The sequence below is a fragment of the Onychomys torridus genome, chromosome X, assembly GCF_903995425.1.
Source record: "Onychomys torridus chromosome X, mOncTor1.1, whole genome shotgun sequence".
In the NCBI taxonomy this organism is placed as follows: Eukaryota; Metazoa; Chordata; class Mammalia; order Rodentia; family Cricetidae; genus Onychomys; species Onychomys torridus.
The window spans coordinates 64,039,190-64,059,038 of NC_050466.1; the positions used below are offsets into that span (position 1 = coordinate 64,039,190).

General features: G+C 42.0%; 1 protein-coding gene across 1 annotated transcript in view; it reads right to left on the bottom strand.

Annotated features, from left to right (window-relative positions):
* Positions 1-2,135: 2,135 nt before the first annotated feature.
* The window catches only part of Bclaf3 (BCLAF1 and THRAP3 family member 3), an 81,503-nt gene continuing 63,789 nt past the window's right edge, over positions 2,136-19,849 (bottom strand). The window contains exon 13 of the mRNA XM_036174234.1: positions 2,136-2,164. Within this exon, the coding sequence (XP_036030127.1) occupies position 2,164 (1 nt within the window). The 3' untranslated portion in view covers positions 2,136-2,163. The remainder of the gene's footprint in view (positions 2,165-19,849) is intronic.

Genomic DNA, 19,849 nt, shown 5'->3' on the forward strand with positions numbered 1-19,849 from the left:
TTCAGACACACACCATCCAATGCACTCTTTTAATAAAACATTAGAAGGACATTCCAGTGAAAGAAAGGAGCGCACTAAGAAAGGAAACAATGGCTCTTGTATAAGGCAGTAGTGAGAGAAAAGAATCCCTGGATGACACTGTGTGACTAGTCCAGAGGGCAATTTGTTTGACTTTGAACAAAATGGAAAGCTCTAGGAGGAGGGATTGATTGTGTATTTGCAACCTGGTATTAACAAGCTTTAGCAATTTTGAAAAAGAAAGTAGGCCCCAAAGGTGCCCACCTAATCCATGAAACTTTCTGATGTTAGTGTAAACCTAAAGGGCAAATTGAGGCACATTGATCATGAGAACAGTTTATTCAAGACAAGATAAAGGTCCATGAAGATGGCTTAGTGGGTAAATGTACTCTCTGCACAGGCCTGATGACCTGAATTCCACCCCAGGAACCTACATAAAAAGCCAGATGTGCTGACATCCATATGTAAACCTTACACAGGGAGATAGAAAGCGGAGACATGAGAATTTCCAGAAGCTCACCAATCAGCTACACAGCACAGCAGCAGAGAAAGCCTGCCTTGATGAGGCAGAAGGGGAGACTCATCTCCCAACGCTTGCCCTCTGACCTCTACATGCATAGTGTGACATCTGCACCTAAACTCACCCCCCCACAGAACTAATTTTAATTTTTAATTTAGTTGCATGTATGAGGGTTGGTGGTTGTACCAGAGTGCAGGTAAGGTGCCTGTGGAGTGTAGAAGAAGAGGTCAGACCCCCTGGAGCTGGAGTTACAGGAGGTTGTGAGTCACCTGACAGCTCTCTAATACCACAAAATAGATTTTAAAGATGATTCTTATGTTAATCATCTTTAATCTTATGTTAAAGAAACCAATGACAGAGGAGAAAGGCTGGAAACTCCTAAGCCAAGACTACACATAAAGGACAGAGTATATGCAGGAAAACCCACAATCCACAAATGCAGAAGGCAGGTAGTATGTCATGACCCAAAAAGGGTCATGACTCTCAAAGCCCCATGCCTTTGTGCTTCTAACCTTTCCCAGATCGGGCCACTTCCACCTTCAGAAGTACTCTTAATAAATGTTCTCTGTTTCTACTACCATGCATGCATCCTACTTCAATTCTTTGTTCTGAGACACAAGAACCTGGGCATTTCAGCAGTGCCTTCTGGACTCTGGTCTATGCTTAGAACACCCCCAAATGGTGTCTGAGGTTATATGCTTTCACATATATAAGGAAGGGATTATAATTTCTTACTGTATTCTAAATATTTATCCTTATGCCCACAGGCAAAAGTAGCTCTCACCTCATCAAAGCAGCTTCATTGTAACAGATGGAGACCATTACAGAGATTAAGATGCAGAGAACAACCAACCATTGGGTGCCCAGCCCCGTTGATACATTTACAACACACTCCCTACAGCTAAGGTTCAGTGGAAGAGGAAGCAGAAAAAAAGAAATGCAAGAGTAAGAGGGCCAGCAAGTCTGCTGTGATACTGTGTCTCTGATATGACAGGGAAGCTGTACCCATGAAATCTCAAAAATATGGCTCTGATGTTCTGGGAGTCCAAGGTGACTCCAGGAGATAGGTTAAAGATGATGATTTGACTTCAGCCAAAGTGAAGGAGTCAAATGGATACAAAATGAAGGGAAAGGTACCTGCTTTTGTCCTGCTGTAGTTACCTTGTGGGTCCAGGCATGGAGTCAATGGCTTTTAGCAAAAGAAGCTTCCACATGCCTGTTTCATTCTGACCTCTAGGACTGCACTGAAATAAACTGGTGTTATTTTAGCCACTGTTCATGCTAATTTATTCTAGCAGCAATAGGAGACTGATACACATGAAATTTAAATGGTTCCTTTTTTTATTTTGTGAAAGGATTTCATGTCACCCAGCAATTCAGTCATTCAGGAAAGTGGGCTGTTGTATTTGTTTTCTGTTGTGAGAAAACAACATGACCAGGGCTGGTGAGATGGTTCAGTGTTGAGATAGCTTAAGTACACTTGCTGCCCTTGCAGAGGACTCAGGTTTGTTTCCTAGAAGCCACATAAGAGCTCACAACCAGCTGTAACTCCAGTTCCAGGGGATCCAACGCTGTCTTCTGACCTCTATGGGTACCAGGCATGCTTGTGGTGCGCAGGCAAAACATCTGTACACATCAAAATAAAGATAAATAAACCTTTAAAATGACCAAAAGCAATTTGGGGAAAAAGGTTTACTTGGCTTATACACCTAGATTATAATCCATAATGAAGGGAACTCGGGGCAGAAACTGAAGCATAAACCACAGAGGAGCTTACTGGCTTGCTCCACATGACTTGCTCAGTTTGCTTTCTTTTCTTTTTTGTGGGGAGGAGATTGTTGGGTGGTGGTTTGGGGGGAGTTGTTTGTCTTTTAGAGACAGGGTTTCTCTGTGTAGCCTTGGCTGTCCTGGAACTAGCTCACTCTGTAGAAAATGCTTTTATGTATGTATATGTGCATACATATAAATTCTGTAGAGTATTATATGTAGAGAGCATATGTGTATATGTGTGTTTCTTTCGTGTGTGTGTGTGTGTGTGTGTGTTAGAGAAAGAAAACAGGAATAATAGAAAAAGTGTGTGTGTGTGTATTCCAGGGATGAAAGGACGGTTCAGCATATAGAAGTTGGGGATATAGCCTTTTACAAGGCTCTAAGTTAAATCCTTAGTGCCAAAACAGAGAGAGAGAGAGAGAGAGAGAGAGAGAGAGAGAGAGAGAGAGAATTATTTATTTGTACATGCCTATAATCACTGTGTTTGAGAAGTAGAAGTGGAATGAGCCGGAGTTCAAGGTTATACTAGGCTACATAAGGTGTTAGAGGCCAGCTTGGGTTACATGAAACCCTATCACAAAAATCAAAACCCATATACAAATCAATGAAAATGATGCATCACATAAATAGAAGGATAAAAATTCATACAATCATCTCAATAAATGCAGAGAAAACATTCAATAAAATTCAACATCCCCTGAGAATAAAAGCAGTAAACAAACCATTGGAAAACCAATGGCCAACAACATGTTGAATGGGAGGAAATTGAAAGTATTTCCTTTGAGATCAGGAATAAGATAAAGCTATTCATGCCCACTGTGATCATGCAATACTGTCCTAGAAATTTTAGCCAGGCAATTAGGCATGAAAAATAAATAAAATACATATAAATAAGAAATGGGGAAGAGGGCTGGATAGATGGATTAGTAGTTAAGAGCATTGGCTGCTCTTCCAGAGGACCTAGAGTCATTTCCCAGAACCCACATGGCAGTTCACAACTGTCAATAAAGTTCCAGGGGACCTGATGCCCTTTTCTGGCCTCCATCATCATTGCATGCATGTGGTGCACAGACATACACATAAAATATAAATAATTTTTTAAAGGTGAAGTCAAATTAACACTTTGCTGGTGACTTGATGGCATAGATAGAAAAACCGAAAGACTCCACACAAAAATAATGAGAACTGATAAATGAATTCAGTAAAGTAGTAGGATACAAAAATCAACATATATATCAGTACCTCTTCTATACACCAATAATGAATTTTAAAATAAAGAGATCATGAATGCAGACCAGTGAAATGGCTCAGCAGGTAAAGGCACTTGTCCCACAACCTTGATGACTTGAGTTTGGCCCCCAGAATGTAAAGGTGAAAGGAGAGAGAACTGACTCCACAAAGTTGTCCTCTAGCCCCTCCATGTGCACATTAGCACAGGAGTGTCCCCCCACATCATACACATACAATGATAATAAATAAAGTTTAATTCAAAAATAATATGCATAAACTGAAGAAGACAACCAACTTAGATGTATGCATGTGCATTCCCACACATGAACATGTACAAACATAAAGCACCCCCCCCACACACACACATGAACTCACAACTGCAATCCTATTTATAATAGCCACAAAAGAGAAATAAAACACACAGGAATAAATTTAACCAAGGAAGAAAAAGACAATGGAAAACACAAAGGCCAGGCATGGTGGTATTTACCTATTATCCTAGCACTTGGGAAGAAGGGGCAGGCAGATCTCTAAATTTGAGGCTAGCCTGGTCTCTACATAGTGTCTACCAAAAATAGACAGACATTAGAGAAAAGCAGCCACAAAAGATGCTGGAAAACCACACACAGATGTTTGAAACTTTTCCCTGTCTTCCACCTTGGGCAGAAACAAAAATGGATTAATTACCTTAATGTAAAACCAGAAACTCCAAAACTCAAGGGGAAACATTTTAAGATTTTGATGTAGGTAATGACTTCCTTGACAGGACTCAAAAAGCACAGGAAATAAATATAAAGATTAACAAACAAGATTATGTGAAATCAAAAGGCTTTGTATGTCAAATGAAACAATGAACAGATCAATAAGAAATCTACAAAATGGGAAAATTTCATTGACAGCTATTCATCTGACAGAGAAAATATCCAGATATATAAAGAACCCAGGCAACTAAATAACCCAATAAAAAAAATGGGCAAATGGTTTGAACAGATACTTTCAAAAGAAGAAATATTAGGGCTGGAGAGATGACTCAGCAGTTGTATGTTAGTTTTGTGTTTCAACTTGACCCAAGCTAGAATCACGAGAAAGGAAGGAGCCTCATTTGAAGAAAGGCCTCCTTGAGATTCAGCTGTAGAGCATTTTCTCAATCAATGAGGGAGGGCCCAGCCCACTGTGGGAAGCGAGCCAGGAAGGGATATACCCTTCCATGGCCTCTGCCATCAGTTCCTGCCTCCAGGATCCTGCCCTGTTTGAGTTCCTGTCCTGACTTCCTTCAGTGATAAACAGCAATGTAGAAATGTAAACTAAATAAACCCTTTTCTCCCCAACTTGCTTTTTGGTCATGGCATTTCACTGCTGCAATAGAAACCCTAAGACAGCTGTTAAGAGGGCTTACTGATCTTCCAGAGGACCTGGGTTTAATTCCCAGCCCCTAGAGGGTCACTCACTACTATCTGTAGCTCCAGTTCCAGGGATCCAATGCCCTCTTCTGGCTGCATGGTACATTGCGCACAAACATACATGCAGATTTGCAGGCAGAGAGAGAGAGAGAGAGAGAGAGAGAGAGAGAGAGAGAGAGAGAGAGAGAGATTGATTGATTGATTGAGATTGATTGATTGATTCTGAGCCTGTCATGGGCTTTTCAACCCTCAAAGCCCAACTCCAGTGGCACATTTTCTCCAACAAGGCTATGCCTCCTAATCCTTTTAATCTTTTCAAATAATGCTACTCCCTGGTGATGAAATATTCAAATATATGAGCCTATGGGACCATTCTCATCCAAACCACCACAGCCTGAAAGTAGAGGAGTGACTACTATGGAATGGGGAGGGTAGTTCCAGGGTGGTAAGAATAGAAAGATAGATATGATCTATAATCAATGTATGCATACATGTATGAAAAGGGTTCAATTAGTTTATACAAGTTATATGTGTTAAAAAATGAGCAGGGTGGTGGTGGTGGTGGTGGTGGTGGTGGTGGTGGCGGCGGCGGCAGCACACGCCTTAAATTTCAGCACTCAGAAGGCAGAGCCAGGCAGATCTCTGAGTTTGAGGCCAGCCTGGACTACAGAGCGAGAACCAGGACAGGCACCAAAACTACACAGAGAAAACTTGTCTCGAAAAACAAAACAAGAAAGAAAAACAGCCTTTCTTTGGGCTGGAGAGGTGGCTCAGCAGTTAAGAGCACTGGCTGTTCTTCCAGAGTTCAATTCCCAGCAACCACATGGTGGTTCACAACCATCTATAATGAGATCTGGTGCCCTCTTCTGTGTACTTAATAAATAAATAAATAAATCTTTAAAAAAAAAAAAAGAAAATGTGTGCATACAAAGTGGATACATACATGCCATAAGTTGACAAGGACTGAGACTAAATTACTACATGGTATCAATGAGTATTCAGAAGTAGTAAGAATTAAAGGGAAATTAAGGTTCTTATAGTTTCTCACACTTTTTCAGAACTTTTCCCATCAAGGACACATAACATATATAGCAAGAAGAGCTTATTTCTAGGTTATATAACATCACATGCAAACATGAGCATCTGAAAAACCTAAAGACTAACTGCAGCAGCTGACGTCAAAGACAGTGACACTGCTAAGGAAACCTGTCAGCTCCCATTAGTAACTCACGTGCCCAGAGATGTGATTTAGAAGTGCACTGAAGCCATTCCCATAAGTCCACAGGTCTTGTTCACTTCCATTCTTATTTTATCCCTAAGGTCTGTGAGGTCCTTCCACCATGATGTGTGATTCCTGTCCTCTGGTTGCTAGGAGGTATTCAAAAATGGCAGGCAGTTCCCTCTTTTGTCCATTAGGTGGGGGAAGAAAGCTCTAGACCCAGAAGTCATCCCAGTCCACTTGGTGAGATGCATGCTAACATTTTTTTTTCTGGGACAAAAACTGTTTTCACATAGAAACCCTGTCTCAAAAAAACAAAACAAAACAAAAAAAAAAAGAAACAACAACAACAAAAAAAAACCCCAACATTTTCTGAGAGTTATAAAACTAAAGGTGAAACACAAAATGTTTCAATACCTGGCAAGTGCACCTGAAACCAGGACATTTTTCTTGTATGTTTTAACTTTAAAGGTTCTCCAGAGGAGGGCTTGCACTGTAAACATGACGACCGCAGTTCGGATCACCAGAAGCCATGGAAAAAGCTGGGGCCGCCGCAGTATACATTCTTTGGCCTGCCTCCCTCAGACTCCTGATTCCTCCCATGTTGGAGTTCACACTTTAATGCCCCCAAAGGCTCATGTGTACACGGCGTGGTCCTCAGGGAGGTGCTCTTGGGAAGGGGTGGGAGCTTTAACTGGGGTGTCCAGGAAGGTCTTTTAAGATGTTTAGGGGTGTAGCCTAGAAAGGGCTAGTAGGACTCTGGCCCCTTCCTTTTCTCTCTGCTCCCCTCACCCTCTTGGTTTTTTGAGACAGGGTTTCTCTGTGTAGCCATGTGTGTCCTAGAACTTGCTCTGTAGACCAGGCTAACCTCGATCAACCTGTCTCTGCCTCCCATATGCTGGGATTAAAGGCACCACTAGAGTCAGGCCATGTCTCTTGGTATAAGCAGTTTTAACATACCACATGTTTCTGCCATGACCAGATGCCTCACTACAGGCCCCAGTGCAACAAACCTGGACCAAAAGGGGCAGGAGTATATTGCAATGGACTACACTGGAACCTCCAAAACTAAGAGAGGGGAAACACTTTTCTCTCCCCGCTTTTTAAATTTTGAGACCAGGTTTTGCTATGTTAGTCCAGGCTATCCTTGAGCTTGCCTCAGCACCCCATGTACTGAGATTACATATGTGAGTCATCCATCTCATAAAACATGTTTTGGTTTTTCTCTTTAAAAGCAGATCGTCACCAGGTGGTGGTGGTGCATGCCCACCCAGAACTCAGGAAGCAAAGGCAGGTGGATCTCTGTGAGTTCGAGTCCAACCTGGGCTACAGAATGAGTTCCAGGAAAGACTCCAAAGCTACATAGAGAAACCCTGTCTCAACCACCCTCCCCCTCAAAAATAAACAAAAGTAGATCATCTAACACTGGTTCTCAATCTTTCTATTGCTGTGACCCTTTAATACACTTCCTCATGTTGTGGTGAGCCCCAAACCTAAAATTATTCATTGCTACTTCGTAACTGTAATTTTTCTACTGTTACGCATTGTAAATATCAGAGACAGAATTAGGAGGATGAACTGAATAGACTTTGGGTCCTAGTTAGTGAGTGCAGTCTTCAACAGTTATATTTGGGTATACTGAGACAACTGATGCAGTGAGGTCAGAGGGTCAGGACTTAAGCACTCAAGGCGAATACAAAGAAAGGGCATTTGAGATGATGGAAACTGGACAACCATATGCAAGAATGTGAAAGCAAGAGTATGAGGATGATGGCTCAGTGCTTAAAGTGTTTGTCATGTAAGCATGAAGACCCAAGTTCAGACCCCCAGAAACCTACATAAATGCTGGTTAGTCATGGCTGTCAACCTTTATTCTGTTCTCAGAAGATGAAGATGGGGACCCCCAAAGCAAGCTGGTTATCAACACTAGCCATATTAGCAAACTCTGGGTTTGAGTGAAAAACCTTGCCTTGAAAACTGAAGAGTCATCGTGCACTGCTCTTGCTGAGGACCCGAGTTTGATTTTCAGAATCTATGTGGAGACACACCCATCTGTAACTCCAGTTCCAGGGGACCTGATGCCCTCTTCTGGGTCTATGGGCACCAGTCAGTCTTGTGGTGCACATGCATTCATTCAGGCAAAACACTCAAACACATAAAATAAATCTAAGAAAAAAGACAAAAAGTTTAAAAAATTGCCACAGTGAATAGAGTGGTTAATCAAAGATGGTTCCCAACACCATCCTTAGGTCTCTACAAGCACGCACACATGTGCACCCACACATATACAAAAGCATCTATACTCACATGTGCACCACAAAGGGCTAACAGGCCCAAGCATTGCAAACATGGCCATCAGCAGGTTTTGCCCTCTAACCTTCACTCTGCCTTGCTAAACCACTGGATTACATTCCTAAAGCTAGCCACCAAGGTCTATTCCCTGATTTGGCCACTTCCTTATACCTAACTAAAACACCAAGGTCCATCAATGAGAATTCATTATTTGGCTACACTGACATTAACATGTCCAATCAGGACTTACCAACTCATCCTAGCACAGACTTCCCCTTTTCTCCTTAAAAACCACGCCTGTGGAGACACCTGCTGCTGTCATGGCGCAATCTAGAGGCAGCCCCACCACCCTCACTTAACCCTCCAGGGTAATAAAATCTCCTTTGTGCTGAGAACTTGGTGTCTGACTCCAAGGCCCCCTTCACAACATACACACAATGGCACACTTGGGTAAGTGTCAAGTGGTTTGATCCATTCTGCTGGGTGGGTGGCTGAACAGGGAAAGGAGCAAGCACACCGAAAATGTGCAACATCATTCTTCTAGGAAAACACTCCTGTCGGATTGGTTACAAAACAAACGTGAAGCTGATGGCGAAGTGGAGCAACCAGAACTTGTACGCATTGTTGGTGAGAGTATAAAATGCTGAAGCTACTCAGCAACATAGGTCAAATCCTACCCCTGGAAATTTACTTGTATGAAATAAATTTAGGCTCATGTAAAGATTGAGTTTGTTCGTGATTGCCAAAACAAGGAAGCAACAAATGCTTATCAAGTATTGAGGAGACAACTAAATGATGGTGCATCCAGACAATAAAATACTACTTAGCAATAACAATGAATGGATTTGGAGCAGTCAGGGGAGAGACTCTTAATTATGCAAAGCTATGAGATTCATTTAAGTTTTTTCTCCCGAGACAGGGTTTCTCTGTGTAGTGCTGACTGTCCTAGAACTCACTCTGTAGACTAGACTGGTCTCCAACTCACAGAGATCTACCTGCCTCTGCCTCCCGGGTGATGGCATATGCCACCATCACCTGACATGTTTTTAGTATGTTTAGTAAGCATTCACAAGAATAAACAAGTGCTTTCATAACCAAAGAATAAAATTTGAGGTACATGAATGAATCTTAAAAAGCCAATCTTAAAATGCCAGATAAACTGCCCATGTGCTGTATAAGCCTATTTATACAACATTTCAGAAAAGGCAGAACTATGGGCATAGAAAACATAGTTATGCACACACCTTTTATCCTAGTGCTTGGGAAGCAGAGGCAGGTAGATCTCTATGAGTGACAGCCAGGGTTATATAGTGAGACCCTGTCTCAATAAACAAAAAGGGGGAAAAGAAAGCACATTGTTAAGTAATGAAAGTATAATGAGCCAAGGCTATAGATGTAGCTCAATGGTAGAACACTTGCTTAGCATGTAGGAGTCTGAGTTCAGTCACAACCGCCACCCCCAAACTGGAAAAACCATTTGAAAAAACGTATTTCACATAATAAGTATGGAAAGTGCTCAATACCATTAGCATTCTGGGAACTACGCAGATTTAAGTTACAAGTAGCATGTATTTCCAGCCATAGTGGCTATTACAGAGATGACATTGGCAAGGGTGTGTCAATAAGTAACTCTTCTTCAACACTGTTGGTGGGAATGGAAATTAGTCCAGCCAGTATGGCGCATTCTCAGAACATTAAAACTACTGCTTCTAGGTATAGATGTAAAGTAAATGAAGTTGGCAAGCCAAAGAGATATTGGCACACCTGCATTTCCTAGGGCAGTGCTGACAGTGTTACGGTATGGAATCTAGTGCTTTTTGAGAGTTGTTATAGAGGGCCAGTGAGTGAGGTGGCTCAGCAGCTTGCCTTCCAAGCCTGAAGACCTGACTCACTGGATCCTCTGAAGGAGAGAATGGACTTCAGAAAGTTATCCTCTAACCTCTACACACACACACACACACACACACACACACACACACACACACACACACACACACGCATTAAAAATTATAAAAAAGTGTGAGTAGATAAATAAGACACAGCTCAGTCAGTCAAGTGTCTGATACACATGCACAAACACCTGTGTTTGAATACCCAGCACCCACAAAAAAGCCAGTGGGGTGATGGAGACAGGCATGTAGACGAATTTGTAAACAGTCTTATTAAATAAGAAACACAGAGCCAAATACAGGGGTAGTAGCCGAAGAGATCAGAGTGAATAGCCATGACTAGCCTTAGCTTACCACCACACAGTAGCTTCCACAGACAATTTTATTGCCTGCTTGTTCTGCCTTCTCATTGGCTCTAAACACAGCCACATGACTTCCTCATCACTGCGTGTCTATACAGACCTCCAGGTCTCTATGGTTGGTACTGGGATTAAAGGCTCATGTCACCACGCTTGGCTGTGTCCTTGAACACACACAGAGACTCTGCTTGCCAAGTGATCTGATTAAGGGTGTGGGCTACCACTGCCTGACTTCTGTTTATGGCTCGCTGACCTCTGATCTCCAGGCAAACTTTATTTATTAACATACAAATAAAACATCACATTTCAGCACAAATAAAGTATCACCACACAGGCATATCCCTGAAGTTCAATGGGTGGCCAGTCCATCCAATCAGTGAGCTCTAGTTTCAGTGAGAAACCCTGTCTCAACAATTAAAGTGAAGAGGAATCAAGGAAGACACCTGATGTCAACCTCTTGCCTTCAAGAGCATGCACACATATGTGCACAAGCACCCACATGAATATGTACACATATCCCCCCACACAAAAAATATAGCATATATACACACATTGCCACAAAAACAGAATAGTATTTTTGCAAAAACTGAATTGGAGGACATCATGTTACACGACCCAAGACTGACATAGAAAGTCAGGTATTGTGTGTATTTTTTCTCATATGTTAAAACTAAAAAAGTCAACGTAAATGTAGAAATATTTAACAGACATTGAAAAGAGGGTCTATGTGGCAGGGGAAAGGAGGTTGGGTTTGACCAGTACATATCATATGTATGGAAGGAAATATTACAATGAACCCCATTCATATGCACAATTAATATGTTTAACTCAAAACTGTTTAAAATATTTAAAAAGTGTTATTTGATAGGGGTTGAAGGTGGAGAGAGTGTAGAACCCACTAAGAAACACTAAGGAACTTTTGCAGGTGATATTCTGTATTTTGATTGTATCAGTGGTTACATACACATCTATATTGATCAAACTAATTTAGTGTCTAATGTAAAAGGTGAATATCATTTACCACAAGAAATCTGACTTTTAAATTTTTAAAAATTTTTGTGCATGGGTGTTTTGCTTTTATCACCAATGTCTGTGAACCATGTGTGTGCCCAGTGACCACAGAAGTCAGAAGAGAGTGTTAGATCCCCTGAGACTGGAGTTACAGTTATGAGCCACCGTCTGGGTGCTAGGAATTGAACCCAGGTCCTCTGGAAGAGTAGCCAGTGCTTTCAACCACTGAGCCATCTCTCCAATCTCCCTGACTTTAGAATATTAATGCCAGGGACTGGGGCTATAGCTCAGTGGTAAAATACTTGCCTATTATGTATGGGACCTAGATTCAGTCTCCAGTATGGCAAAAAAAAAACATATTGCTTCAGTCAGACATGGTGGTTGTATGCCTATATCCTAGCATTTTGGGAGGCAGAGACAGGATAACAAGTTTAGGAGTAGCCTGTGCTACACAACAGCTTTTCTTTCCAAAACAAAACAAATCAATCTGACTGCTTCTGAATCCTGGCTTATAGCTGGGGAAGCTGAAAAAGTTACTCCCTCTCCTGTGTGCCTAACCTCATCAGGTATTAAATGAGGACAAGGCTACTTACGATGTAGGGTTTGTGTCAAGAGGAAATGAGTCAGTATCTGGGAAGTGTTTATACCAGCGTGGTATTCAATCTCTCTCCCTCTGCACACACCCCGTGTGTGTGTGTGTGTGTGTGTGTGTGTGTGTGTGTGTGTGTGTATGTGTGTATGTGTAGGCCAGAGGTGAAACTTGGGGATGATTACTCAGGAGCCATCCACCTTGTTTTCTGAGACTCTCACTGGCCTGGAACTCACCAAACAGGCTAGGCTGGCTGGCTAGGGAGTTCCCAGAAATAGATTTAAATAAAAGCATAGGGAAAACCCCACAAAATCTGATAAGACTGCCTAGATTCTGAGTTCCTGTATGAATTAGGCAGCTATAACTGAGATTATGATTACAGGAAGAACACTTTTGGAGTTGTGTTTCAGAATGAGAATGGTTGTGGGAGTTTTTAAACAGTTCTTTTTAATGTGTTTCTGTAGGTGCCTGAAGAGAACAGAAGAGGGTGTCAGATCCCATGGAGTTAGAAGCAACTGTGAGCTGCCTGATGGGGAGGTGTTGGAAGCTGAATCCTGGTCCTCTGAAGAGCAGCCAGTGCACTTAACCACTGAACTATCTCTCCAGTCCCTGGATAAAACTTTGTACCTGAAAAATGGAGTGTGTAGAATTCAGAGTAAAAACTTACATACTTTCATCTTTTGTTTTTTTTTAGACATGGTTTCTCTGTGTCGCTCTGGCTGTCCTGGAATTTGCTCTGTAGACCAGAGCTCGCAGAGATCCGCCTGCCTCTGCCTCCTAAGTGCTAGGATTAAAGACATGCACCACCACTACCCAACAAAACATACTCTTTTAAAAATGTTTTGAAAAAAATGTTTTGAATTATTTTTTCATACATTTTGATCATATTCTTTCCCCATCCCCCAATTCCTCCCAGATCCTCTTCACCCACCCACCCTCATTTTCTTTCTCAGTTTCTCAAAGAGCAAAATAATAACAAACAATAAAAATCAACAGAGAAAACCTATGCTCAGTAAGACAAACAGACAAACAAAAGTGCACAAAAACCGCACAAAGCCCACTCTCTGTTGTAAACACACATGGGCATAGGGCCGGCCCTGCAGCATAGTGGGGCATGAAGTGTGCTCCAGTGAGGAACCATGCTTTTCCCTTTTGGAACAGCTATCAGTTGCAAACAGCTTCTTGGTTGTGGCAGGACTTTGGGTCCATTTCCCCATTTTAGTCCTGGAATTTTGTCTAATTTCAATCTGTGCAGGTTTTGTGCGTGCTGTGACATCTCTGTTAGCTCTCTGTGTCCCCTGTCTTACAGCTGAGGTTCCCTTGTTCAGATATAGCACACTTTCTGTAGCTATTCTCTATCAATGGCACTTGGTTTATACCTTTCCGCTCTTCTGATTAATGTTACAATGGACATTGGCACAAAGGTACCTGAGTTAGTCTTTTCTTTTTGGATATATAACCAGAAGTTGCCTGGCCATATGGTAATTCTATGTTTTTCTGGGGAACTTTTTTTTTCATTCTTCTCTCATAGTTTACTACAGTTTACCTCTCCTCCACTCCTTCGCCTCCTCCCCTCTCCCCCAGATCCACTCTTCCTCAGAAAAGAGCAGACCTCCCACGATATCAACCAAACATGTCATGACAAGTTATAATAAGACTAGACACAAACCCTCACATCAAGGCTTGATAGGTAACCCAGTAGGAGGAAAAGGGTCCCAAGAGCAGGCAAGAGTCAGATACAGGCTCTGTATTCCCCATTACTAGGAGACTTCACTAGGGAGTTCCAGGGAGTTTCCACTGAATTACGTTTCCACATTGCCTCCCTATGCCTTCCAATACCAGTCATCTCTCCCCATACTCTCTTCCTCCACTCCCCAGTCCGATTCCTCCTATTCCCATCCCCACCCACCCCTGGTCCACCTGCAAAATTTATTCTATTCCCCTCCCTAGGGAGATCCATGTTCCCCCACCCAGAGCCCTCCTTGTTACTTAGCCTCTCTGTGTCTGTGGATTATAGCATGACTATCTGGGGAACATCTTGGCAACTATTTTTTCCTCCACAAATGTTAAGAACCCATTAAGTGAAAAGCATTGTAGTATCTTGCACAAATTGTCACCAGCTATCACCTCTCAACACTGAAGTCACTTTCTTCTTTCTTTTAGAAATTTTTCAGTAGGACCAGGCATGGTGGCTCATGCCTGTAATCCCAGCATTTATGAGACAGAGGCAGAAGGATTGCTGGAAGTTCATGGCTAGCCTGGGCTACATAGCAAGTTCACAAAAATAAAAGAGGAAAGAAAATTACCTGCAAAGGTTAACTTGTTTTTTAATATCTTAAGCAATATATACAGCAAAAATAACTTCCTAAATTTTAACATTATAATTCAGGATTTCAAAAGATATGTTTAGCTTTCTGGGAACGGGATTCTATCCGTTGTCCTACATAATAGATGCAAGTGAATGTCATACTAACTTAAACATGTTTTATACATGTTTATGATAATCTACAAAGACTAAATATACATTTAGTATAATCTCAACTACCAAAAAAACCCTGAGAAGCTAATGAGAAATACAAAAATGTTATAGCAAGTATTTGAGCAGTAGGTTTATAATTTTTCTTCCATTTTCATACCATTTCAAGAAACAGAATTCCAAAGATCTAATGAACACTCTAATTAGCAATTAATCCTGAACCTGGGAAGTGAAGGCAGATGCATCAAAGTTCAAGATCAGTCTTGGCTATACAGCGAGTTCCAGGTTAGTGTGGAACATGTGAAGTCCTATCTCAAAAACCAAAGAGAGGGAGGGAGGGTGAGAGAGATGGAGGGAGAGGGAAGGAGGGAGGAGGGAGGGAGAGGGAGGGGGAGGGGAAGGAGAGAGGGAGAGAGAAAGGGAGAGGGGAAGGGGGAGGGAGGGAGGGGGGGAGGGAGGGAGGGAGGAAGGGAGAGAGAGAGAGGGAGAGAGAGAGAGAGAGAGAGAGAGAGAGAGAGAGACAGACAGACAGACAGACAGACAGACAACAGCCAAAACCAGAAAGGTGCTTCAATGAACAAAATGAGCAGGTACAAGGAAACAAGAAGTCAAGATCACATTCCTTTTAAGAATCTAAGTGAAGCTGTGTTGGCTTAATGGGATTTGGCTACCATCTCTCCAGACTTCTTTGAAGGTTAGGTGTTACATGTAGATGACATAGGTTTAGGTGTAATGACATGCAAAACCTTAACTCAATTTTGAGTCTGTAGGCTTTATTGGTTTTTCTCTCTCTCTCTTTTTTTTTTTTTTGCCAGAGCTAAGGACCGAACCCAGGGCCTTGCGCTTGCTAGGCAAGTGCTCTACCACTGAGCTAAATCCCCAACCCCTATTCTTGGTTTTTCAAGGCAGGGTTTCTCTGTGTTTTTGGCGCCTGTCCTGGATCTTGCTCTGTAGACCAGGCTGGCCTCTTACTCATAGAGATCTGCCTGGCTCTGCCTCCCAAGTGCTGGGATTAAAGATGTGTGCCACCACCGCCACCCGGCTTTAATGATTATTTTATTAATAGGGAAAGAGAAAAGTTTTGTCTTTAAAGGAAAATGTGCAGCCCAGACTGTCCTTGACCTTGAACTTGACCCTGTGAGACCACCATAACTAGCTTATCTTTCCTTAAAAAAAAAGTGACATTGATTTAACTTTTATGTAACTATGTTACATTCTGCATGTCGATAATTTATACTAAAATGTCAATCCCACATATAAAGAAGTTCAGCACTTCTTATAATGTGGGAGGAGGAAGAGCAGGGAAGGAACCCCACTGGGCTACAATGAAACAGACATCCTAATAAAGGTAACTTTTGTTGACATGTTTTTAGTGACTGACGTTCAGTGCTGGGTAGAATAAAATGGTCTTACCACTTTTAAGAGAATGACTTTCATAACAATGCTAGGTGTTTTGTTATTTGGCAGATAAGGAAAAACCACAGTCCCTCCAAATCTCACCAGTTATGTAACCAAGTGTTAACAAATGGGTAAGCATGTTTCCATCCTCTTATGCATTCATATGTATACCCAGGAATAGGAGCAGCAATCACTAACTACATTTATTATAATTTTAATTAAATCCAATAGAAAACGAATCAGAAGTGAAATTGAAGGAGCTGCTGGTGTAGGATGCTATCAGGCATTGGGATCACACTAAGAACCACTGTGTGAAAGTCAAGAAGCTATGAAAAACTTAACATTGGTTATTAGGGCCCACCTTAGTCACTGTTCTATTGCTGTGGAGAAATTCCATGACTAAGGCAACTCCTATAAAAGAAAGCATTTAATTAGGGCTTGTTTACAATTTTAGAGATTTAGTCTATGCTCACCATGGCAGGGAGCATGTCAGCAGGCAGTGTGCAGTAGCTGTGAACTACATCTTAATCCATAGTACGGAGTGGTACAGGAGATGCAGGATTAGTGTGAGTTTTTGAAACCTCAAAAACCACCCCCATTAATATACTTCCTCTAACAAGGCCACACCTCCTAATCCTTCTCAAATAATGCCATTCCTGATGCCTAAGCATTCCAATATGTGAGTCTATGGGGACTGGTCTTATTCAAACCAAAACAGTGCTACCCAAGTGTTCCACCACTGGGCTGTATATCCATGCCTTCTGGATTGCAACCTTAGGATATTATGACCTAACATGACAGCTGACTATGGAGGAGGGTTTTAGTATTCATCCCATTTCCCTCCTTCTACAAGTTCCAATTTGTAAGTTTTTGTCAAGATTTCTAACATTTACTTTCTATTCTACAACTATGATTCAATTTCAGTGTCTTGGTTCTATCTTCATGAGTTCCAAACTTGCAATCATCTGTTGTGCTGGAACTCTGTGGGGAAACCTGGTATTCCCTTTCCTCTGGGACCTTACTGAATGTCTACATTCAGGCTTGCTGAACCAGCCAAACAAAGGTATCCCTTCTTTCTGTGGCTTTGACTTGCCCAGGCTGCTCTAGCACCTCAGGAATGCCTAGTCACTCTATGCTGGAGTCCCAAGGGCAGGACAGAGGCTTTACCTTCACTTTCCTCCACATGGCCTGGTCATCCTGTCAGCCCTTTTGATCACATGGAAGCCCCATTACCAAGACTTGCCACCTGTTTCTTTACTAGGTGACTCGTGTGGAAGGGTTTGAAGTCATCATCTTGACATGTAACACCTAGCTATATTCCCATTTCCCTTCCTTGTCTGGTGGCTGCTAGACATTATGTACTTGGTTGTTGCTAGCTAATACAGACAGACTTCCTGACTTAGCTTTACTTTTCTTGCTCCTGCCTCTAAAAGATGTTCAAGGGCTAGGGATATAGCTCAATGATGAAACATTTGCCTAACAAATGTGACTCCCTGGGTTTGAGCCCAGGCATCATCAAGCAAACAACAACAACAACAAAATGGGAGTTCATTAAGTGTACTACCTAGTTTTATGTCAACCTGATACATGCTAGTCATTAAAGAAGGAACCTCAACTGAGAAAATGCCTCCATAAGATTGGGCTGTATGCAAACCTATAGAACATTTTTCTTAATTAGTGGTTGATGTGGAAGGTGCCACCCCATTGTGGGTGGGACCATTACTGGGCAGATGGTCCTGGGTTCTGTAAGAAAGTAGACTGAGCAAGCCATGTAAAGCAAGCCAGTAAACAGCACTTCTCGATGGCCTCTGCATCAGCTCCTGCCTCTGAGTTCTTACCCTCACTGCTTTTGATGATGAACTGTTAAATGGAACTGTGAGTGAAATAAACCTTTTCCTTCCCATGATGCTTTGGGTCATGGCACTTCATCATTTCATCACAGCAATAGTAGCTTTAATACATTAACTAAAACATGATACCTTGGTATGCATCTATTTAAAATGTTAAAATGAGCTGGGTGGTGGTGGTGGTGGTAAATACCTTTAATCCCAGCACTTGGGAGGCAGAGGCAGGCAGATCTCTGTGAGTTTGAGGCCAGCCTGGTCTACAGAGAAGGTTCCAAATCAGCCAGAGCTACACAGAGAAGCCTTGTCTTGAAAAAAAAAGTTTTAGTGTAAGTATATTTTTCAATGTGTATTCCAAAATATGGGTTTTCTCTGATATGGTGATGGGTAGGGTTTTTTTTTTAAAAAAAAGATTTATTTATTTATTATGTATAGTGTTCTGCCTACATGTATATCTGCAGAAGAGAGCACATGATCTCATTACAGATAGTTGTGAGCCACCATGTGGTTGCTGGGAATTGAACTCGGGCAGGATCTCTAGAAGAGCATCCAGTGCTCTTAACCACTGAACCATCTCTCCAGCCCCTTGATGGGTAGATTGAAATTGAAATTTATAATGAGATAATTATTAATTCACATGTAGCTATAAAAAATTAACAGAAAAAGCCAGGCACAGTGGCACATACCTGTGATTTTAGCACTTGTATATATAATGCCTCAAACACCAAACCAAAACAAAAGAAATAATAGAGCAGAACCTAGGGACATTTTACTCCTTTTTATCTAACATCCATTTTTAAACCGAATAGTTGGAGGTTCATCCAGTCAATAGGAAAGAAACTTGAAGGAACTGTTCAGCAGAAGTGCCAACTTCTCCCTCAACCGTTTGTATCTGTGTTACACTACCGAATGCTGTGTTTAGAGATAATTGATCTTTGTAGATCTTTCCCTCTAATGGTTCAGAGCAGGGGTGATTTTACTATTGCCACCCTATTAGCAGAGACAATTCTAGCACATAGGAGGAAACGAAAGGAGGCAACAGTATGGGACTCAACCAAAACCTTACTGGGGGGGGGGGGCAATGGCTCCGTGAGTAAAAGCACTCGCCACACAAGCACGAGGACCCAACATACAGCCATGGAAGGTAGCACATGCCTGTAATCTGAACATTCCTACAGCAAGATGGGAGGTGGAGACAGGCGAGTACCTGGAAGTCAGCAGGCCAGCTAGCCTGCCCTATGAAGCAGCAAACAAGAAGCTGTTCAAACCAAGTGGAAGGCAAGGATCAACACCTGAGATTCTCCTCTAACCTTCCTGAGTGTAATGTCATAAGAACACCTGAATTGACACATACAAGGATACAAAGAAACTTCTCAAGTCTTAAGGAGTTAAGCATTTAAGAATTCAGATTCCTTTTCAGGCCATTGAAAGTGGTCTTGTTCAATTTCCATATAAAAATTAGACATGTAGCCGGGTGGTGGTGGTGGTGGTGGTGGTGGTGGCGGCGGCGGTGGTGGTGGTGGTGGTGGTGGCGGCGGCGCACGCCTTTAATCCCAGCACTCAGGAGACAGAGCCAGGCGGATCTCTGTGAGTTCGAGGCCAGCCTGGTCTACAGAGTGAGTTCTAGGAAAGGCTCCAAAACTATACAGAGAAACACTGTCTTGAAAAAACAAAAACAAAAAAAATAGACATGTAAATCCTACTCACTACTTACTGATTCCTCATTCAGTTAATATTTAATGAGTTTCTACTGTTAACTGGGATGTTGAACGCTGAGGATTATGGTGAACAAGACTGACATGGTCCCTGTTTCTACTGTATGCTCTAAATTATT